Below are 24,583 nucleotides of genomic sequence, written 5' to 3'. Positions count from 1 at the left end.
AAGAGTGGCCATTTTTTCTTAATAATGTTTCAGACTATATCTACATCACTAGAATATGTCAGAAGAACCTTAGGATGCTCATCGTGTTACCCTGCTGCAGTCATCACACTTGAGTTATCCTGCCGTCAGGCGGTCCCGCAGTCGGCCCGAATTCCAAAGTCTTGGTCCGGCGTCAGTTGCTATCGCTTCTTCCCTGACGTCAGTGTACCAGGGGTATAAAAGTGGCATCCGACGCCATTTTCTCCAGTCTTTCTTGCCGCGCGGTGCCCGAAGCAGAAGCAGTTCGCAAGTGCCGGTCGGCCGACACCTGAGATTTTCGTTTTGAATTTCAGTCCGAAGTCTTCAGTAAAGCTAAGTAACCCATTGGGGAACATTTTCTTGCCTCAGTCCAATGTCAGAAAAAGTTAACAATTGCATTTCTTGTGGGAAGCAAATACCTCATAAGGACTTCCACTCCTTTTGTATTCCTTGCCTAGGCCCAGACCACGACGTCACAGGTTGTCGGTTTTGCGCTAGGTTTAATAAACGAACTATCAAACGCCGTTTTGACTTCGCACGGCATTACTTTGGTAGGAAATTTAATTATATCATGCCGTCAGAGCAGCCGACGACCGCCATTCATAAAAAACGCAACGATAAGGACAGGCAGCCTAGGAATAAGCCAGACCCCGAGGCCTCAGCTGGGCCTGTCGCCGGTTCTCTGGTTTTCAGTGAGGCGCCTACGCAGCCCCTGACGACCACAGAACTGGAACCCCAGACAGCTGCGGATTCCCAAGCAGAGTCTACTAGGCCGATGCAGCCATCTACTGACACCGGAGCAGAACTAGACACCGGTGCAGTGGAAACACCTTCGGTTGCAGAAGGTGTCTTCAGACTGACTACACTCACCATTAAATCTTATGCTAAGTTTAAAGCTCCTTTAAAACCTACGAAAACTGTACATCAGTCTACAGTTCAAGGCCCCATGCCTAAGAAACAGATGCTTAAGATGGCTGAAGATTTGATTACCCTTATCAGGGGTCCCCATCCCCCTCCTGATAAAAGACAAAGACAAGAGGAGGGTTATGCATCCTCCGAACAAGTTTCTCTCTCCTCAGATTCTTCTGAGGAACAGGATTACACTTTTCCACCTTATGAAGATTCTGATGCTGAAGACTCTATTCCCTCAGCATCTCCCCCTGAAGACTACTCTTTTGGGGAAACTTTACATACTATGAGGGAACATTTCCACTGGGAAGGCCAGGATTACTCAGATTCTAAGAAAAGGTTCCGAGAGTTCTTTTTACTACCCCAGCACAGACCTCTTGCTATCCCTCCTGTTTTAGATATTGTGGATGATGTTTATTTGGAGTCTAGTTTAAATCCAGACTCTCTACCTCCTGCTCCAGCCAAACCAGACAGATACTACAGAATACCTGACTCACACAAATTCCTTTATAAAAGCCCTGTAGCTGACCCAGAAACAATTTCTCAGGGTCCTAGGGGAGCAAAAGCTTCTATGGCTAAAAATCCTGTGCCCTCTGAAAGGGATTCCAGAGCCCTAGATAGATGGGGAAAGAAAATATACACCTCAGCAACTCTGGCTATGAGAGCATTAAATTGCCAGTTTCACATGTTGAAATATCAACAATTCCTAATGTCTCAGTTAAAACAAAAAATGAGCACACATTCTGAACAGCCTGAATTCAAGGAAATGCAGGATCTGTTGCATGCAGCTGAACAGGTGGGCAAACATACTTTACAAAGCGGATTTGATTCATTGGAAGCTTCCTGTAGAGCAGCTGTTACTGGCTCTGTCATATGTAGACATGCTTGGTTAAAAGAACAAACCCTCCCTGACCATGTTAAAGCAAAATTATTGGATGTACCTTTACAGCAGGATGTATTATTTGGTGTCAAAGCAGAAGAAGTTTTAAAGAAAATGGAGGATAAGGCAAAGTCTATGCAAACGGTCAAAGATATTTTGCAGGTACAACCCCCTCACTTCAGCAGAAATTGGCCAACAAAAAACTGGTCCTTTCCAGCTTCAGACAGATCACAGAGGGGCAAATACAGACGCCCAAGGGGCAGAGGTCAGTCACAGGGCCCTTACAAACCTTGCCAATGGGGTTCTGCTACCCAGAAAGGAGGAGAAGACAGGCCCCAAGCTAGCAGAAGACAAACACAATGACTCTATCCTCAAACTACCAAGCAAATCTCTCCTGGCAACTCCCTTGGGAGGAAAACTAGCATTTTTTGCAGACAACTGGCACATCATCACAAAAGAAAAATGGATTCTAAACATTGTCTCTCAAGGATACAGATTCCACTTTCATACCTTACCAAGGATCAAAGGAATGCCAAACCTATCACCAAATCAATGGGCAGAGGCACAAAAACAAATTACAGCTCTCATGAACATGAGAGCCATTCAACAGGTACCTACACAGGAGCAAGGACAAGGATTTTACTCAAGACTCTTCCTAGTCCCAAGAAAGGACAAGGCATGGAGACCCATTCTGGATCTTTCAATTCTGAACACCTATCTGCAAGTACCAAAATTCAAGATGCTAACACTACAGCAGCTTCTTCCCATGCTGGGCAAGAATGCTTGGCTAGTCACTTTGGACCTCAAGGAGGCATACCTGCATGTCCCTATCAGACAAAATTGCAGAAGATACCTCCGCTTCATTGCAGGTTTAACGCATTATCAATTCTCTGCACTGCCCTTTGGCTTATCTACTGCGCCCAGGGTCTTCACAAAATGCCTGGCACCAATAATTGCATACTGCAGACAAAGAGGAATTCAAATATACCCATACCTGGATGACTGCCTTATTCAAGCAGAAAGCAAGGGCATTCTTTTAAAGCATCTGGTATTTGTCAAACACCTTCTAAGTTGCCTAGGGTACACAGTAAACGAAAAGAAATCAAAACTAGTGCCCTCACAAAACATAATATTCCTGGGTGCCAGCTTGAATACAACGGCCCAGATGGCTTATCTCACGCCAGACAAGCAACGACAGCTGTTTCAATATTTCAAAATAATGGCAACAAAGACCCAACTTCCTGCAAGAAAAATTCTGCAGGCCTTGGGATTCATGGCATCTTGCATACTACTAATACCATTTGCAAAACTGCATATGAGGAAATTACAATGGTACCTGAAAAGTGTATGGACTCAGCACAGCCACAGCTTGGAAACAATGGTACCACTCATTCCCTGCCTTCAACAGGAGTTTCTATGGTGGGCACAGGCATGTCACCTAAACAAGGGTCAGCCTTTCACCTTACCTACAGCCAGGCAAACTATGACAACAGATGCATCGGACTATGCCTGGGGCGCACACATGGCAGGGCAGTGCATTCAGGGCAAATGGACTATAGATCAGAGGCATCTGCATATCAATCAAAAAGAAATGCTAGCAGTACAGAATGCCCTAACAGCTTTCAAGGACCTTCTACACCCAGGACAACTAATAATAAAGACGGACAATACCACAGTCATGTGGTACATAAACAAGCAAGGGGGCACACATTCCTACCCTCTATGCAGGCAAGCAATGACCTTGTGGAACACTGCACTATCTTACCAGGTTCACATACAAGCACAATTCCTGCCAGGAAAGAAAAACACATTGGCAGACGACCTAAGCAGAAACATCATGGATCCACACGAATGGAAACTAGATCCACAAGTATTTGCAATGATAGCTCAAAGATGGGGACGCCCAGACATAGATCTGTTTGCAAGCCCCCACAACCACCAACTTCAAAAATTTTGCACAAGGACCTTACATCCACTAGCTTGGAAAGTGGACGCCCTCTCATTCAGTTGGAAAACATTAACAGTGTATGCCTTCCCTCCACTGCCTCTTCTAGCAAAGGTGCTGCTGAAAGTCAGATTAGAAAGGCCAGAAATGATACTCGTTGCACCAGACTGGCCACGCCAGCATTGGTATCCAATTTTAAGGAACATGGCCCACGGCCCACCATGGATTTTGCCACAAATTCCTCACCTGCTCACCCAGCGAGACAATAAGATTCTACACAGCCAGCTCAAGACTTTAAACATGGCTGCATGGCAAATTACCTAAACAACCAGCCAACACTTTTACCCAAATGGGTTATGGATGTCATTCTGGAGGCCAGGAGGCCCAGCACCAGGAAAGCATATTCCGACAAATGGAAAAGATTTTGCAATCCCCTTGATCCAAACATCCCTCAGATTCTACAATATTTAACTGAGATGTTACACAAAGGACTTTCCTTTTCATCTATTAAGATCCACACCTCATCAATTTCAGCTCATTACAGCACGTATCCTCCTTTATTCTCACATCCTCTCTTAAGACAGTACCTCAGAGGGGCTAAGAACTTAAGACCACCAAGGAGAGCTCCAACACCTACTTGGGATCTCAACTTTGTTCTGGAAAAGCTTACATTGCCACCCTTTGAACCAGCTTTTTCAGCTGATTTAAAATTTCTTTCATGGAAAACTGCCCTACTACTAGCAATAACCTCAGCTAGAAGAGTCTCAGAGCTACAGGCACTAATGGCAGTGGAACCTTTCCTCATTTTTCATCAAGACAGAGTCTCTCTACGAACTAATCCTTCCTTTATGCCAAAGGTGGTATCCAGTGTGGCCCTAAACCAAACCATTCACTTGCCCACCTTCTTCCCAAATCCCCAGAACAAAGGAGAAAGACTCCTGCACTCTTTGGACATTCACAGGCAATTACATTACTAGTTGGATAAAACTAAGGCTTTCACAAAAAACTGACCAGCTTTTTGTAGCCTATGCTACAGGATCACAAGGAAAAGCTATCTCAAAACAGACCATTTCTAAATGGATAGGGCATTGCATACGATTCTGCTACACACATCATGGGAAACCAGTACCTGCTAACATTAGGTCCCACTCCACCAGGGCTACAGCTACATCAGCAGCCTTTCTCAGGGGAGTGCCAACCAAGGATATTCTAGAAGCTGCTACTTGGGAGTTCAGTGCACACCTTCACCAAGCACTATCACTTACCTCTATACTCTAAGACTAGAACTGGTTTTGCTACTGCAGTTCTGCAGGGCTTACTAGCTTCTTCTAACCCTGTTTGACTCCACCTCCCATCCTTAGCTTTGGGATTCAACCCAAGTGTGATGACTGCAGCAGGGTAACACGATGAACATAGTACAGTTTTGTACGTACCATAAATGTAGATGTTCGAGTGTTCACCCTGCTGCAGTCCAGGTTACCCTCTCTCCATCCCCTCTGAACTAGCTGAACTTATCTCTACCACTCTATCCTATGCTACCTCTGTGGTGTAATTGCTTGTGCCTAAGGGTATTGTTTTATTTTTATATAGCTATATGTATATATATATATATATATATATATATATATATATATGAAACAAAAGTCCCAACGGAGCACCAAACTGACTTGAACACTTGATACAGCGTCAACAATATGCTCTGTAAATAAAGGTGGCTTATGGCGCCAAAATTCAACCAACGATCAATAATCCAAGTTGAAATGCATGTAATATACGTGAAACACTGCTCAGTCTCGAGCAAATAATGCAACGATGAAAAGAAAATAAAAGCAAACACTTTTATTGTATGAGCGCTTTCGCGGTGTGGCCACCGCTTCTTCAGACAACCATCAAATGATCATTAAACACTTATATATGATATAAAAAGATAGACAAACCTATGATTTAATGTTAAAATCTCACCTCATTAAAAGTACTGTGTACGCAGGTAAGTCCATGTCCCTATGAGGAACCGGAAATTACATCACATCCTAAGTACAAAGTGCAGAGTGCATAACCTGCTTGTCAAGTAAAAGTGAAACGATATATAAAAACACTATATAATAACTATAAATTCATTTTAACTAAACCAAGAATCATCATATCACATCCTAAGCACTGAGTGCCGGATGCGTAACTTGCATGACAAACGAAGGTATAGTGCGTGAAGTCACTGTCTAAACAAAACAATGTGTAAAATATATGAAATATATGAAAAATCATTATCTGCTAACTATGCATTCATTTTAACAATCCTGACAAGTGCACAATAACCATAAATCATTGCATCACATCCTAAGCTCTAAGTGCCGAGTGTGTAACTTGCATAACAAACCTAAATTTAGATGGTTGTCTGAAGAAGCGGTGGCCACACCGCAAAAGCGCTCATACAATAAAAGTGTTTGCTTTTATTTTCTTTTCATCGTTGCATTATTTGCTCGAGACTGAGCAGTGTTTCACGTATATTACATGCATTTCAACTTGGATTATTGATCGTTGGTTGAATTTTGGCGCCATAAGCCACCTTTATTTACAGAGCATATTGTTGACGCTGTATCAAGTGTTCAAGTCAGTTTGGTGCTCCGTTGGGACGTTTGTTTCATCTTTTCTGGGATTATCGCTTGGGTGTTTTCAATATATATATATATATATATATATATATATATATATGTATATATATATATATATATATATATATATATATATATATTTTGCCTACCTATTGAAGGCACCTGACATCTGGGGCAAGAAAAACTGAAGAAAATGGCATCGGATGCCACTTATATACCCCTGGCGCACTGACATCAGGAAAGAAGCGACAGCAACCAACGCCGGACCAAGACTTTGGAATTCGGGACGACTGCGGGACCGCCTGACAGCAGGATAACCCAAGTGTGATGACTGCAGCAGGGTGAACACTCGAACATCTACATTTATGGTAGGTACAAAACTGTACTTTCTCGACATTGCATAGATGAACTAACACCTCGTTCATGTAAAGTAGTGGGTTGTGGAAAATATGGCTTGGCTACAGATTCATGTTCTAGCCATACACCATAAATAGTTTTCTCTATTTCCTCTTGAGTATAGCCTGTAGCCATAAAATCTAAACTGAAATCATGAAAGGCTACTTTCAACTCTTTGTCATTATTATAGAGCCTCATGGCGCTTAAAAGTTGATTTTTAAATACATTTCTCAGAATATGTCTGGGATGCATACTCTTTTTACTTAAAATGGTGTTCTATTTACAAGGTTTCTTATACTGACTAGTGCTGAGAAAGCCAAATCATTTCTAATGTTTTTGACATCTAGAAAATCTATACTGACTTCAGAAAATTTTAAACTAAATTTCAAGAATGAGGTTGTGTCATGCAGGAAATCAACAAATTCAGTGAGTCTCTGAGGTGTATCATTCCAAACAAGAAAAATATCATCCACAAAACATTTATAGTAGACGATAAATTGAAAGAAGAGATTATCTTGAAGAACCTGTACACTTTCCCACTGTGCTAATACTAACTTAGTGTAGCTATTAGCACAGACTGTACCCCTGGCAACCCCTACTTTCTGTAAGTAAAAATCTGAGTAAAAAACAAAGACATTATTTTCAAGTATCAGTTCCAGCACAGCATATAGTGGATTAAGAGCTCATATGAAGCATCAAAAGAGAGAACTTATGGGGAAATCTTAGCTTATATTAGTAGAAATCTTAAGAATTTGGCAGCATTAAATTTGGAGGAAAAGGTTCAGGTAATGATTGCCATGTGATCTTGCATCTACTGTATGCAGTGCAAGCTTTCTGGGATCTGTCAGACAGGAGAGAAACTAGATAAGGGGATCTTTCATGGTGGTCTCTTGAAAAAAAAAACAAGAATGAGTTAGCAAAATTGGAAGGTGGGTTAACCTTCCTTATCCAGGAAATAACATAGTGGCAGCCCAACTGTCCATTTTAGCTAGATTAATGGACAATCACAAAGGAAAGATGTGGGTATAGATAATACAAGAAAAATGGGTGGATAAGCAATAATGTTATATTGAAAGGTACGGGAGGGCAAAACATTTCATTTTTAGATGATTTTCTAGGAATAATGAAAACGCTCTTTCAGGAGAGTAATTTAAAAAATGGAGAAAAGATATTTTGCCCATAGGACAGACTAAGATAAAAAGAAAGGTAAAGTAATATCAGAAATGAGATGGTGGAATATTAACACATAGATTAGATACTGGGCCTATATAATAGCTGGAGGAAGTATAAAACTGTGGAACGAAGCACAAATAGTGTTTAATATCCAGGATAAATTGAGATTACATTACATAGCTTTAAGGGAGGAAGGGAAAATACACTTTGGATGAAGGTAAAGAATAATGAGAGACCAAAGTTAATAACGTTGTTACTAGAGCAGAGAAAAGGAGAGTTCTACAGTTGTGGTCTGATCAGGCATAATCACAATGCAGTGAGAGAGTCGGACCAGAGAAGTAGGGAAAAATGGCAGAAAATTGGGCTAGGCAACTAGGTGACAGAAAACTGGGCTAGGCACTTAAGGAAACAAATAACCATGCAACTGTGGTCTCATATATGGAGAGAAGTTTGGAAAACAGTAAGGATGAGAAAGTTTAGGAATTTTGCATGGAAGTACCTGTATAAATATTTCTATACACCTGGTGAAATTTCAGACATTTACCCAGAGACATCTTCCAGTTAATGGAGATGTGGAATTGGGCAGAGTGGTGACTGGATACGTCTTTTGGACTTGTGCAAAATTAGAAGATCATAAGAAAGACATATGTCAATTAATAGTAGCAATAGAAGAAACAGGAAATCAACTTACAAAAGATGGATGGTTTCTGGGTACTGATATAGAATGGACAAAAAAACAGAGGTAAAGAACTTTTGATTGAGTTAATACTATTAACACTATTGCTAGGACAAAAGGTCATCATTCGGTTACAGATGCAAAGATAAAAAAAAAACACTGATTACAGGGTTTAAATGAATTAATATGAGAGAAGAGGACAGATGAAACACAACTGTTTGGACAGAAACAAAGAATGAATAAGATGAAATAGCAGATATGGTAAGAGTATGTTCAACAGAATTAGGGGAAGAGTAAGAGAGAAAGTACCATATATGGAGAGCAGTTTGGAAAACAGTAAGGATGATTATAGTGTAAGTAGTTTATAAGCTGAAGAAGGAGAGAGCTTCAGATATGGAGATGGGGGAAACCCTGGAGGATGACTTGAGTGTAAATAAACTTATTATGATTTGAGAGAATAGAATTAACACTAATGGTTAAGTGTAAACTTCATAAAATTTGTTTTTCCATAGAAATGGAAGCATTTAAACTGGAATTATGAGTCGATGGTACAAGGCAAGTCACCAGTGTAATTTTTTTTTCTATTTTACTAAGAAAGAACACACAAAAATATTTCTTTGATTTTTTTTTCTAGTGAGTAGATTGTATAACGGTATCTTGAGTGGGTGTAATTCATATAACAAAAAGAAAATGTGCTATTGGTAACTGAAGAATAACTTCAAGTGTGGTATGTAACTTGTGGTGTAGAAGTAGAGTAATTTATATTTATTCATATCAATTATTTGGTATCAATAAAAAAATAGATTTTGTGAAGTACATTATTCTTACACTTCTGAAAATAAGTCAGATACATATATTTGACTATTGTCCTTTTACAGTTTGGCTGATCCCACACAAAAATAAATGCTGAATAGTTAACTTTTTAAGTGCACATTTTCATACATACTTTATACATGCTTAGGCTACACCCCACCCGCGAAAGTTGGCCTTGTCATAGTCACCTAAGTACGTTAGCTTGTATGAAATGAAAACAATGCCGTGCTACATGAATTAACTGTTTACTGTGCTTCAGGAATTTGTTGATTTTATCCTGACTAGGATAGATGAGCACACACTGGCTTGCAGAAGTGACAAGATCATATCAGGCACATGAGGAGGAGCTGGGGGACAGGTTCAGAAAGACAAATAGATATGGCTGTAATGTAAACAGTGTGAAGATTCCAGTCTTTCCCACTGTACCTGCAAGTGTAACAGAGGGCTAAGCTTGACTTGCCTGAGACTTATTTACTCATTTTCTGTTAGTCCCAGCATTGTTAACACAGGGTGTGGTTGCTCAGGATGTTTTGTTCATTACTTACTGTAACAGTGTAGCTAGACTTGAAGTATTAGTGTTAGTCTTAATTAGTGGGATCCATGTGCAGTGGAGGAACAGCAATCTGTTTTTTTTTTCATGTTCTAAGAACTATTACCTTATAACATACTTCTACCCTCCTATCAACTTCCCTTCTCCATTAACTCCTCTCCCATCTAGGCTATCACCAGTCTTACAAACATGCGCTACTACACACAGACTCTCCCTAACACTATCTCTATTTGCCTTACCACCATCACAGAAAATAACTACTGTCTCTCTATTTTCTATTCAGGCTCCATACAACATTTCTACTTCTATAGCCAGTGTATTACTTCTAATCTATCCATATCCTTCCCTCTTACTGCACACAATATACTCACTATTCACTACTAATTTCTTTTTCTTTATTTTCTCAGTTCTTCCAGTCCTAACTCTACCATGTTTCTTAGTTCCAATCCCATCTATACTCTTCCCTAATATACACACTGCCTCTTCCTCCAATTTCACATATCACTACTCCCTATCCATCTCTTCTCATTTATTTCACATAGGCCATAGTCTCTTGCTTAAACCTAAACTTTATCAAACACCACTTTACTTGTCCAAAATCAAACAGACTTATTATACATCCAAATTTAAAGCCCTTCTTTCCTGTATTGCCATTACATTTCTGCTACTCTGTGGTGGCAGTCACCCTAACACAGGTCCCAATTTCATCTTCATCCATAGCAAACTCTCCAGCTTCACACAATAAACTCACATTTGTCTTAGTAAATATCCTTAGCATTTGCAAGAAAGTCATTGAACTACATACTCGGATAACTCTACAATCCCCTGACATATTAGTAATCACTGAAACCTGACGTAAACCTCGCAGTAAAGATTTTGAAGTACTTCCTCCTGGGATCAACATGATTAGAGCTGACCAAATCTAAAGAAAAGGAGGTGGCGTAGCCACACTATATCCAAACTCCATCTCCTTAACTCCTCATAATCATCCTATACCTTCGTTTGACAAAGCCGGACTAATTATTTGCTATCTTAACCTAAATAATAACAAAAGCCTCTCCATTACTGCAATGCACTTACCACCTGGCAACAATCTGTCAACTCTTGGAAATATCTGGGTGTCAGCCAATATTTCTATAGAAACCATAATACTAGGGGATGTCAATTCCCAATTCCCTAAAGACAGCATCAACCTCTGTTTTTTCACAGCTCATAACCCACTCAACTTATACCAATTCATCTTGCCAAAAAGGATCAGTTATTGATTTGATTCTAGTCTCCCACCCTAGTAACTACATGGAATCTAAATTTCTACTAGGCTGCATTAGTGATCACCATCCTGGCTGCACAACTAGATTTTTCTCTCACCCATACAAACAACATTGTTACAATACAGTACGCAACCTAACCCACTTTAACCAGCAGACCTTTACAAATATACTAAATACTATTAATTGGTCTTTCCTTAAATACTTACCCCTTGATGAGGTAGTCAATAAATTCAGTTCTACATTCCTAGACACATTAAACAGATTAGCTCCTGCTGGAAAGAAAACACCAAAAATAGCTATTCCCCCTGGCTTTCTATAAATACCAGCTCTTACATGCAAAAAAGAGATAAGTCCTGGATATGCTACTCAAAACAGAAAAGACAACATAATCTACAACACTTTAGAGAACTGCGTAACCTAGTAAAAAACATGTGAACCTAGTTAAAAAACAATTTAAGCAAAGCCTCAGGATCAGCATAAAACCACTCCATTGACTTTCTGGCAACCAATCAAAAGAATTATAAAACCTAGAAATAATTGTTCCTCTAAACTCTCTAGTATCAGTACTTCCTCTGATATAGCATCCTGATTTAACACTTATTTCATCAATAGTATAGCTTCCCTTGCCAACAACTTCACAGCATTACCTTCCCCATTCTCTCATCCTCCTACTAGCTGCCCCTCCATTTTCTCCATACAACTAGTACCCACTGCCTTTATTAAGTCCCTGCTAAGGAAACTCAAACCTTGCTCCTCCTCTGCTAGTAATCTTCCTAATGAGTACCTAAGAATGGCAGCTGATGCTATAACATATCCAGTTTCCATACTTATTAACTGATTCAGGTAACATAGTCTCAGCTCTATTTTTATATCTATCAAAAGCTTTTGACACTGCCTCCCACCCCAAACTCCTGTCCCAGCTATCTCTACTTGGATTAACAGAAACCACCATACAATGGTTCACCAGTTACCTCTCCAATAGATATCAATCAGTCAGATGGAATTCCAGTTTCTTTCCCTATCTACCAATTAACAATGGGTTATCTCAAGGTTCAGTTCTGGGTCCACTCCCCTTCAACATTTTTATTAATCATCTTCATACCACCTCTAAACAAGCAACCCTTATTCAATATGCTGATGATTCAACTTTAATCTGCTCCTCTAACAACCTTACCCATCTTCAAAACATAACTCGAGGCATTCAATTCCATCAAGTCCTGTCTTACCAACAACCATCTCCTACTAAACCCCAATAAAACCAAACTCCAGCTATTCCTACCCAAACAACTCCCCCTTGATTACTCTAACTTTATAGTTAATTCTCTTAACAATACTACAATCGATGTTTCGCATGCTAAGCTATTAGGTGTAACAACAGACAACAATCTTAAATTTGACCTGCATAACAGTAACACCATGAAAAGACCAATCAACAACTAGGCATGTTATACAGAGTTAAAAAATTCATCAGCAGCTCCACAAAAGTAACTCTTGCCAACACTTATCTCTTACCGTCCCTTTTATATGCCTCCCCTATCCTAATAAATCGTCTCTCTTAAGTAAAAGCAAAACTTAGTCGATGCTATAACAAAATAGCTATATTTGCCACCAGTCAGCCTCTTAATTCTCACCACTGTTCTGCTCTCAAAACTTTACAAACTACCCCACCTGTTGACTTTTAATCAGCTAATCTTAACACATAAAATAGAGTACAACTCCTCATTCTCACAAACAACCTCAACATTACTTCAACATTATGTCCCATCTCACAACTTATGCTCCTCTCACAAGCATCTGCTATCTATTTACAAACCTCAAAGATCTGATGGAGTTTGTCTGTATTCACACTGTGTTGCAAAAACCTGGAATAGTATTCCAGTATCAATCAGACTGATATCTCACTACTGTTCCTTCAAATCTCAACTAAAAGAGCATCTTTACAACACATCGATCTGCCAATGTTCAATGCCAACTTAGCACATAGTTCTCATTTTATATCTTGAATTTACTGTTGACCTGCTAACTTCCTCTCTGGATTTTTTTTCTCATTTCTGAAGTTATATTATGGAAATTTCCCTATTTATTTATTTATTGCATTAGTTTACCAGGAAGGTCTACTAGGCCAAAAAGATCCCACTGTCAGTGGAGGTCCGGGGAGAAAAGCTCCACAGTGATAAATTCAATACATACAATTTGATAAAAACTCAAATAACAATACAATACATACAATTTGATAAAAACACAGATAGCAGATAACACTTTAAACTGCGTAAAAGTTTTGACAAAGAAGGAATGGCAATGCACTAATGAATAAATCTGACTACTGACAGTACAATATAATTACTGAAACAGAAAGAGGCACTGCAGTCGTGTCAAAAATATCAATTGTCAATACATTTGCACAAGGGTACAGAAGTGGTTTATCTGTCATGGAGTAAAGGTGAAGGTATAGGAGGTAGTAAGGGCAGGAGGAGGGAAAGGTGGGAGTAGAAGAAGGGAAGAGGCAAGTCAGGTCTGTAAGGAGGGGAGAGACAAAGTCAGGTTATGGGTTGCGAGGAGTTAGTGCATGAGCATTGACAGTGGGAGGAGAGATGTTTCAAAGATGTTTTAAAGACAGATGTATTGCTAGTGGATCTAAGTGAGGGTGGGAGAGACTTCCATAGTTTAGCAGTGGAAAAGGAGTGGAGCCATTGTCCATCAGAGAGGTTGGGTTTCTCTACCTGTAGGAGCATTTGAGTTTCAGAGCGGAGAGGACTATTTAGGTGGCATAGTGTAAACAGATTAGAAAGGGCAGTGCAGCTGGATGGGTTGTGTATTAGTTTATGGCCAGTAGTTAGTTGAATATATTTAAGATGATGAGGTAGTTCTAGCCAGTTTAGTAATCAAAGACAGGCACGGTGGTGAGATAAGTATCGTCCATTGGTGATAAACTTTGCAATTTTGTTATAGCACGAGTGTAGTTTGGATTTAAGATATATATATATATATATATATATATATATATATTGGTGAAGAGAGGAGCACCATAAAAAAGAGAAGAGAGCAGGAAGAAGGAGGCAAGGGCTAGTTTGGAAAAGTAGTTGAGGAATGTTTTTCTGTCGATATAGTATACCTAGTTTCTGGTGTGCTTTTTTAATGCTGTTATGAATATGCATGTCGAAGGTTAGGTATTCATCTATGGTGACAACTAGAAGTTTAGTATGTGTGACAACTTCAACAGAAGTGTTGTCATGGGACAGAATAGAGCAAGTGTCTGTTTATGGTGGTGGACTTCTTATGAGTGAATAACACTAGCTTAGTTTTTTTGGGATTTAAAGCTAGATGGTTGCTAGCCATCCATATTTCAGTGGAGCTGGGGGCTCCCTGGGTAAGTTTCTGAAGTTCATGTGGGGAGTTGGCAGTGCAGATGATAGTAGAGTCATCTGCATATTGGAAGACTCTTTCATGAGTGAGACTAGAGTGGAAGCCATTGATGAAAATGCTGAATAGTAGTGACCCTAAGATAGACCCTTGGGGAACACCTGTAGTGGTGTTAAGGAAAGGAGAGAAGGAGTTTTGACACTTTGTAGCTTGTTGCCTTTCTGAGAGGTAGGTGGAAAAAGTAGAGTAGAGGGAGAAATACCTATATTGGACAGTTTTCTAAGAAGAAGAGGGCAGGATAGTATCAAAGAATTTGTACAGATCGAGAAATAGGGAGGAGAGAAGTTTTCTGGCATCATGAGCCCAACTGAAAGAGTCACAGAAGGCAATAAGAGCTGTAGTGGTGCTATGTCTTGGTCTAAAACCTTGCTGGGTTTGCGACAATATGTTATTGTCAAATAGTTAAGTAGTTAGCTGTGGATACATTTTTTGAGGATTTTTGAGATAGGAGAAAGAATGGCAATGAGTCGAAAGTTGGAGACATCTGTTTTGTTTCCACCTTTGTGGAGTGGGAGGATAAATGCTTTTTTCCAAATGAAAGGAACATAAGACTCTTAGATGGACCTATTAAGAATTATGCTGACAGGGTAGGCAATGGAATTTGCTGCTTTTGGTAGGAATTCTGAAGGCAGGTTGTCAGGGGCATTAGTACATGGTTTTAATTTTGGAAGCAGTTTCTTTGCTATGGGTGTGGGGATAGGTGCTAAAGAGAAGTTGTGTGTGTGTGTGTGGGCAGAGGAAGTATTAGTAGCAGGAGGGCTGGATGGGTTAGTTTGCGTTTGAGGGAAGTTGGTAGTGAGATTAGCTATAACGTCAATAAAATAAGTGTTGAAAAGTGTGGCTATTTCCACAGGGCTTTTTTCTGTGTCTGCACAGGGGTTATTAGTTTCTGATCCAGGGCATAGTAAAGTGAGCTCCAGAAGTGTTTAGGATTATGTTTATGCTGGTTTTGCAATGTATGATAGTATTCTTTTTTATCCTTAATGTATTGGTGCTTTACTTGGCTGCAGAGATGTCTGTAGGATATAAGGTCAGAGGGTTTTTTGTGCTTTTGCCAAAGCTTCCAGACTTTGTCCCTGTTGACCATGTTATGTTTGGTAGCTCTAGAGAGCCATGGGGCGTGCAAGGATTTTATGCGTTTTAGTCAGGGGGTTGCAAGGCTATTCAAAATATTACGGAATGTGGAATTGAAATATTGCACTGCGTTGTCTAGAGGGAGTATTTTTAAGGGTTCCCAGTTAAGCTTTTTAGGAAATTGTTAAAGGTTATGGGGGAAAATGTGATGTCTGTAGCATTTTTGTAGTGAACTTTGTGTAACGCTGTTGTAGTTTTGTGTATTATAAAGGCTGGCAAGTGGTCACTGATGCTATTTGGGAGGGTTCCTGCGGTGGCAATTTTATTAGGGTCAGAGACCACGACCCAATCTAAGATTGATCCATGGCTGTTGTCTTTGCTGGGTCTGGTAATGTCAGCAATTAGCTGGCTGTAGTTATACAGGTTAATGTTGGTGTGGGGGTGTTGCTGCCAGAAATCTACCCAATTTATATTAACATCACCCAAAATTATTGTTTCTGTAGTAATGTTGTTGGAAGTCCAGGCTAGGATTTCCTCTAGTATGGGGATATTATTGGCAGGGGGGATATACAGTGCAATGATACAGAAGTTTTTATTCTCATTAATTTTTAGGAAGGCTGTTAACATTTCTGCTGTAGTGGAGTTGGGTATGAGCGAGTTGTAGGGGCCCATACTGAAGGTGTTTGGGTAGATCAGAGCTGCCCCACCACCTTTTCTGGGGGGGGGTCTGTCTTTGCGCAGGCAAGCAAATCCAGGGGGACGGAATTCTGAGCTTTTGATGTCTGGCTTTAGCCATGTTTTTGTAGTGGCAGTAATGTTGGGCTTGTTGTGTGTTATCCAGGCATGGTAGTCAGGGATTTTGTTTCTAATGTTTTGTATGTTAATTGTAGTTAGGTTTACAGACTTATAGGGGTTTTGTGGGTTGGGAGATGGGGAGGGAGGACCAGGATTGGGATGGATATCCTCACTTAAGATTAGCTTGGAGTATTTGAGTAGGATAGAGGTGGGCTGTTGTCTCTTTTTCGTGTTATGGTGAAGGTAGGAGGTATGGTTTATGTTAACTTTGTCATTTATGGAGAGCATTTTTTGTTTAAAGCATAGGATGTTGTCTGTAGGGTGTAGGTTAGGTGAAATGTCAGAGAAGGTATCGGGAAGTAGTCTATGAAGGGAGGTTTCTGATGAGGATATGTGGTGGATAGTGTCAAATTGCAAAGGGGTAAGTTGTAGTAGGAGGGTTAAAGGAAATAAGAGGAGGTAGGGTGTCAGTTTATATTTAAGTGGCATTTTGGTGAGGTGGATTATACAGGTGGTCTAGACAGCAGATGTAGTTAGTATAGGATGTATACTAATAAGGTTTTGATAAGGGGTGAAGAAGGAGGGCTCTGAGTGCTAGTATGTGAGTCGTACAAAGCAGAGTATGAGGCAGTGGGAAGTACAGTGATTGGATGGGAGCTAATGATGGGAGGGGTTGAGGTGAGAATAAATGTAATTGATGAGGGGCTGGGTGGGAATGGGGTGGGGTAGAGGAGCGGAGTGAGTCCAAGCAAAGCGAAGGCGAACGGAGCAGGTTGACCCATGACACTGACCAGGCAACAAGAAAAACAATGAGGTAAGACTTTATTCTGGCAGTACTTTAAGGCTCCCTAGGTTCCAAAAGGGCTTTCCCATTAGCTGTATGCAATTTAGAGAGATTAGGGACTTGGACCAAAGGAGTTTTAAAATTTAAAGGGAGACTATGGAAAAGTTGTATCCAGTATTCAGTGGAGGCAGATAAGGAAAAATGGATGGCAAGTACCGTCCAGTGGTGTTTACACCTCTAAATGTACAACAGACAGGTTAGCTGTATAATAGCTGTCTCCACACAGCTGTGATCTACACTTAATCAGATTCTTATTCCTTTACTTGCTGTACTTTGCTAATGGAAGTCTGGTAGTGGCTTGGTGCACTCTCTGGGTATGCTGTGAGGGACAGCTTCAGATCAGCTGGAGGCACAGTGAAGGCGAGTCTACTATTAAGTTCTCTAGACCCTTCATACCACCCCGCATGCTTTCCTTTTTTCTTGCTAGCTTTTACATCAGTAAACCGCATCTATTCAGTATTCCTGCATTTTTCATTTCTTACTCTAACCTTTCTCTTTCAAGAAATCTTGACTGCATGTACTGAAAAATTATTCGTATGTATGTATACAGCATATTATAACTTTATTGTTTATGTTCTCCATGTACCCATATACTATACTTTTCTTTGTAGAGGCAATAGTCACTATAATCAATATAAATCTGCAATCAAACTTTACTGTTTATTGTTTATTTTTCACGTACACATCTATTGTACCTTTTGTTGTGGTTAAAGTCTCTGTAATCAATTTAAATTTGTAATTTTGCTAATGTCCTTCTGGAGGTTTTCTCCCCAGGCCTCTGCTGAAAATGGGCACATATGCAGTTGAACTTTCCTGGTAAACAAATGCCAAATAATTAAATAAATAAATTACTCTTTCGGTGATTTGGAGTGGCCTTTGAGTAAGAATATATATGAAAGAAAGTGTGAGGGTGAAGCCAGCTTGTCTCCCTTCAAATATAAAACAAAACAAATGTTAGCTCAAAAAGGACAAAGATTAAGCCAGATAAGTAAAAAACAGTATCCAAAAGTATATATCAGCTCAAAAAACAACATGATACAAAGTACCCTCTTCCTTCAAAACTCTTTAATCAAATTATTAGCTGCTAATTCATATATTTCTGAATTTGTGATTTTCCTACATTTCCCTCTCGTTTAACCATGAACTATGTTTGGGAACATATGACCAGGTGCATACTGCTTCTCCGTAAATATGTCACCTTTCTTAATCCTTTTCTATAAGTCGAAGTTTCTATAACAGAATTCTCTTGGTCAACAAAATATCTAAAAAAATCTCATGTTTAGATGCACACATTTTAGTTCATGAAAAGAGTGCTGGAATTTATATATTCAACAGAATTATCCAAGTCTGCACCTGTACCACCCTGTAAAAGAAATACATTGTCTACAAAATGTTTGTAGAATCAAATAGCCTTTCTATATACTGATTACACGCCTTATAGACATAACTCTTGTTCCTAAACGGATATGACTAAATTTATGTATGTGTTTGCCATAGGAGTACCCATGGCAACACCACAACATTGTACACAGGATTCTTCTTGAAACAGACACCTTTACAGTTACAAAGGGAGGCAGACAATGAATAATCTACCAAGTAATGGCAGGGAAAAGACTACAGAGTTCAGATACTGCCACAAATGGAAATGGAAAGTACCCCTTAGGGGTACTGCAAATTACTCAGTGGAGGGCTTTAACGCATAAGGTGGAGTTGGGCTAAGAGCAGTTAGTGAGGTCAGGAGATAAAGGACAGAAGGAACTTGTAGGTGAAGGGGTGCTCTCTCTCTCTCTCTCTCTCTCTTTCTCACTCTGTTTCTTCCTTTCTCTCTCTCTCTCTCTGTTTCTAATTAGATACTTAAGGTCTCACATTTTAATGTAAGAACCAGTCAGGACAAAAATAAAGACATTTTACATTTTTAAAACATACTGTTTTTACATGAAATTTTGTGTAACTTATTTTTTGGCCATTCCCCTTCTACATATTTTCTTTAGGTGTTCCATTCTGCAGACTCATATTTTAGAGATGTTACTCCTAAGCTAAAAATGTATATTGTAGCTGTTCTTGACCATGAATGCAATCAAAACAAGTATGGTTTCCTCAAAGCATTATGACAACAAACAGAATACTCAAGAATTCATGTAAAAAGTTGACTTTTTATGCAGAAAAATATGTTCTCTCCAGATACTTCAAACACTCTGTCTTTGTGAACAAGTGTCACATTACAGTGTTCACCTGATCTCTTTTGCTATGTCCTTTCAGCTTTCTAACCCCTCTTACTCTGAAACATCTCCTACCAAAACTGACACTACATATATCAAGGGCAGTCTAGGTAGGCACCTCATGCAGTCATGAAGGATGCACGATGTTGCTTGATCTTACTTTCCAGGAAACGGATCACTTTGGCATGGCGATGTGAACTGTACAAAAGCTGCTTTAGCTTTGGTTGTCTCTTAAAACCTCACCCTCACATTAACTTCTCAGTATAATTCATCCTGCAAAGGATTACAGTCCTACTGCACATCTGTTGAATTCCGAGAACTTCCTACAAGAATGTTATGGGTTCAGCTCATTGACTATTATTTCATCTTCCCTTTTTGATTTGTTATATTGACACTATTATTTGGTATATGTTTTCCATTTGCAGCTTCATGTGTATTATACATACTTGTTTGTTATATAATTTTCAATTACTGTCCTTTATTTGTGCAGTCTCTTGTACTGTATCAACCTCTGATGATTTGTAAAACAATATAAACCAGCCGGGGTGGGGAGTTGGCATAAATGTTAAGCTGTTTACCTTACAAGAATAAGTTAGTGCAAGGTTTGATTCTTAAATGAGGCAATTGGCTAGGCTTAAAATAGACCACAAGGGTGGATAGTCCAGTACTAACCTATGATCTTATAAGAAATGTCTGTAGCATGGCAGAGGCACTCAAGCATATCCCGGGTTAAGTCTTTGATAGAGAGACGCACACACACACACACACACACACACACACACACACACACACACACACACACACACACACACACACACACACAAACTTGTTGAAATATTGTGTGTGTATACACATGCATGTGGACAGTTTGACAGGTGGAAAGAATGGAGTATCCAGAGAAAACCCAAACAGACACAGGGAGAACACTATATCACCACCAGACAGTGACTAGGTGTCAAAACTGAACCCTGCTGTGACAAACAAAGATGTTAACCACTGAGCTTTTATGCAGCCCAAAAACAAAGCACAGTCTAGGTGAGCATTCTAGCTTGTAGCTCCCTGTTCCAATCAACAACTATACATTCCTAACTGTATGCTGCATCTGAACTTTCTGCATTCTGCTGCTGATAAGCAAATTGTTCAAACACAGCTGCTAATAAATAAGCTGTTGCCCTTTCATATGTACTTTAAGGATACAAATATTCTCACCAAAGTTCTCAGTAAAGAGTAAGTCAGATATGTCACATGTTTAATTTTAAACTTGTATCTTGACAGGTGTGTACTGCCTAAATTCTCATTTACCTTAGTGATCTACTTTTTGTTGCCAAGTTTTGGGCAAAGATCATGCACACTGAACGGTTTGCAAAGCAAGAAATGGATAAGGGGGTTCATGCAAATGTTGAGTGTTGCCACTACCAGAGTCAGTTCCTTGGCAAGGTATAGGGTTCCATGTCTGCATCTTCTAGATTTAGTCTGAAACTGGCTTGACAAATACGGAATTCTGCAGATGTGGTACGGCACAAAGCAAATACAAAACACCAAGACAATGCAACAGATGTTGCGGTACAAGCGCAGTTGGGCCCTGCGAATCTTCTGTTGTAATTTTTGATAGGATTTGTAGATTTTCATTGATATGGAAAAATAGCTTATGACAAGCAGAACTAAAACTATCCAGAATATTATCATACATGTGGAGACAGAGTACCTATGCCATTGTTTACCAAGTTCACTTTTCATCATGGTGCACCTTATAGTTTTATTTTCTAAAGGAGAGTAGAGAGTTAAAATAGTGTTGGGCAGTGATATAAATAGCTGGGATAGCCAGATAGCAAAAGATGCCACAATGGCAAAACTGCGTCTTTTTACAAAACGAGCCCTAGTCGGCTTTACAATTTTAATGTACCGGTCTAGACTTATGGCACCAAAGAACAGAATTCCAATGTAAGTGCTGCTGTAAAAGATGACTGCAGAGAATCGGCACCGAATCCCAGCCAGATGCACATTGTCACTGAAGACATTAGTGAGGACTTCAACAGGAAGTGTGACAGCAGTAAGGAGGTCTGCAGCAACAATATTCTTCAAGTAAATTATAAGATTTGCACCACTCTGCTGACGGCTGAGTATCCATGCAGCTGCACTGTTCATTAAGATGCTTGCAATAAACATGAGGGAATAAAGCACTGGCAGAATCTTCTTTTTAATGGACCCATCTTCCACGCAGACTTCTCCAATGGTGCTTGAATTCCCACTGGCAGGGTTTGAGGTATTCATATTCAAGATTATTTCTGAAAAAATATATTAAGAACAAACGCTGTTAGCGTACACATGGTGCTACCAGACAGCAGGTGTACTTGCTTAGTAAACTAATGATAGCAGAGAAACATTATGCAGCATTGAGTAATAAAAGGATCACAAAGTCAACTTGTGCACAGTTCTTACCATGGGTTACAAGCTGTGTTGGTGTGCCTTTTTTGTTAATTTGTACACTGAGTTGTGTCTTTGGTTAAGACCATGGCTGAAGTGAGTCCAGTTATTAAATGCCAAATAATAAAAATATATAATGTAAGTAAAACACATTCTTTTATCAGTGTAACTCTTAGTCTTCCAATGCCATACTATCATTTGTCTTGCTTGTACCCTATTTCAACTTACTCATCCAAAGCAGTGTATGTAGTGTTTTGTTAGAAGGGAAAAGCCACATGCTTTCTTATTTTCATCCACCATGGTAATAACAGATATGCATCATGGTAGGGAATGAGTAATCCATGTTTTAGTCATATTAGATAAGAGGCTTGTTTGGTCATGGGAGCATAGCATCAGTTACTAAATTAAGAGTTCTCCCTCTACTGTAAGTGAACATGACATAAATTAACCATAACCCTGCCATTGTGTACTGCTGTTATACAGTGGCATGACTTCATGAAGAAATTCCTTAACTTTTTTAAACTAACATCACAGTATACAGCAAACTCCATGCATCTTCTGTGTTCCTGAAAAGGTGTGATTTAAGGGTAGTATGTCCATGCATACCCTTGTATATAGCTACACATTGGCAGTACATTGGTTAGCTGTGCTGTTGTCACTATTGGCAAGGCATCAGGAAAAAATGTAAGGAACGTTTTTTTCAAACTTGTAAAATGGGTGCATTTTAGCGTAAAGGGAAGCAAAGGAATTTTCACATTAAACAATTACCTGTATTTGTAAGGAACTATGTTAAAAATGTACATCTTGCATTGGTATTGAAATTATCAGAAAAAAAAAAAAGAGAAAAAAAAATTACAAATTATAAAATGACTTTCAGTGTTGGTAGTGAAACTGATTTTGCACAATATCAGTTTTTACCTCACGCTTGAAATGTGCTCCATCTGAATGGGAGGTGGAGTTCAGTTACCCACTATTTATACTTTGTTGACCAGGTTAGTCCCACTACTTGTAGCCTGTTTTCAGGTATCTTTTGTACTGGGCAGGATAGACTATTCTGCCTGGCAATTACCAGAAGTGGAGGTACCAAACGGTCAGCTTGAGACTTGGTAGGGTGGGGATGGAACAGCCCCTGTGGATGAGACAGCAGTCTCGGAGTTGGGTCCAGAGTCCACAGGCAGTGAACTAGGTGAGGCCAAAGAAAGGGGAACCAGACTTGGCAGGGCCAATAGGGTGCAATGAGGATTATTTTGCTTCTCAACCACTGTGCTTTCTTTAAAAACTGTGGTATCAGAGGAAAGGAAGGAAAGACATAAAATAGTCCTGGGGGCCAATCGTGTATAACAGCATCCCTTGGGGACTCACCCTGAGGGGGGATTAGGGCAAAGTAGCTGCTGCATTTGTGGTTCATGGGAGATGCAAATAGATCGGAGCAATGCTGACCCCAATGACGAAAAATCTCCATCGCTACCCTGGAATTGAGAGACCACTCATGAGGCAGGAGAATACATCTGCTCAGTTTGTCAGCAATCACGTTGGAATTCCCGGGAATGTGCATTGCTCTCAGAAAGCAGTTGGAGGCTATCGCCCATTGCCATACTCTCATGGCTTCCCGACAAAATGGGTAGGATCTGATTCCCCCCTGCTTGTTTATGTACCAGACGACCGACATGTTGTCTGACTGGATAGCAATTGTCCGAGATGAAGGGCAGATTGGAATTCTTGAAACGCCAGAAGCACTGCCCTCAATTCTAGGACATTCATGTGCAAATTGGCCTCTAAGGGGGACCAAGTGCTTTGGACTGTCTTTCTCTGAAAATGCCCACCCCACCCCATCAGGGATGCGTCCGTGGTCACTATGGCCTTGGGCTGAGGGGGTGAAAAGGGATGACTCCACAACTCCTCTTCTATCTTCATCAACCAATTCAGATCCTGCTTGCAACGATTTGTTATTTCTTTCTGGGTGAGACATGGGTGTGTTTATAGAAACCACTGTGACGCTAGGAGCCAGTGAAGCAGCCTCATGTGGAGTTTTGCCTGGGGAACTAGGGTAATTGTCGCTGCCATTGACCCTAGTAGTTGAAGGACCAAGCGAGCTGAAACTATGTCTTGAGAGAGTATTGCTTGGAGCTGAGACCTTAGCCTTTGTAATATGTGATGAGGAAGAGTGACTAGACAGGATCTCATGTGGAATGTTGCTCCAATGAATTCTACGCTTTCAATGGGTACCAGTTTTGACTTCTCTTTGTTTATTCAGATGCCTAAGAGCCCTGCCAGTTCTAGAGTGTAGTGTAAGGCGTGAAGCAGTAGATGCTTGGTGGGGGTGGTAAGGAGCCAATCATCTAATATGGAAACACCCGTAATCCCTGTAGTCTCAAGTAAGCTGTTACTACTGTCATACATTTGGTGAACACTCTGGGGGCTGTGGTGACACCAAAGGGCAGCACTCGAAATTGGTAATGATTGGCACCCAGCCAGAAGCAGAGATATTTTCTGGAGCGTATGTCCATTTCTCCTCTCCTAACTACAACCCACCCAACCTCACTAGATCACAATTTTACCACAGTTTT

The 24,583-nt window shown here is 40.0% G+C and overlaps 2 protein-coding genes across 2 annotated transcripts in view; one reads left to right on the top strand and one right to left on the bottom strand.

Annotated features, from left to right (window-relative positions):
- LOC122794677 (disintegrin and metalloproteinase domain-containing protein 33-like) overlaps window positions 1-24,583 on the top strand; it is a 2,280,125-nt gene that overhangs the window by 1,018,018 nt on the left and 1,237,524 nt on the right. The window lies entirely within an intron of this gene.
- Window positions 20,654-24,583, bottom strand: part of LOC122794678 (P2Y purinoceptor 14-like) — a 59,551-nt gene continuing 55,621 nt past the window's right edge. Inside the window, exon 4 of the mRNA XM_044063307.1 lies at window positions 20,654-21,877. Within this exon, the coding sequence (XP_043919242.1) occupies window positions 20,904-21,863 (960 nt within the window). The 5' untranslated portion in view covers window positions 21,864-21,877 and the 3' untranslated portion in view covers window positions 20,654-20,903. The remainder of the gene's footprint in view (window positions 21,878-24,583) is intronic.

The sequence above is a fragment of the Protopterus annectens genome, chromosome 2.part1 (assembly GCF_019279795.1).
Source record: "Protopterus annectens isolate FY-2018-M chromosome 2.part1, PAN1.0, whole genome shotgun sequence".
Taxonomy (NCBI): Eukaryota; Metazoa; Chordata; order Ceratodontiformes; family Protopteridae; genus Protopterus; species Protopterus annectens.
This window is presented reverse-complemented; position numbering and strand designations above follow the sequence as displayed.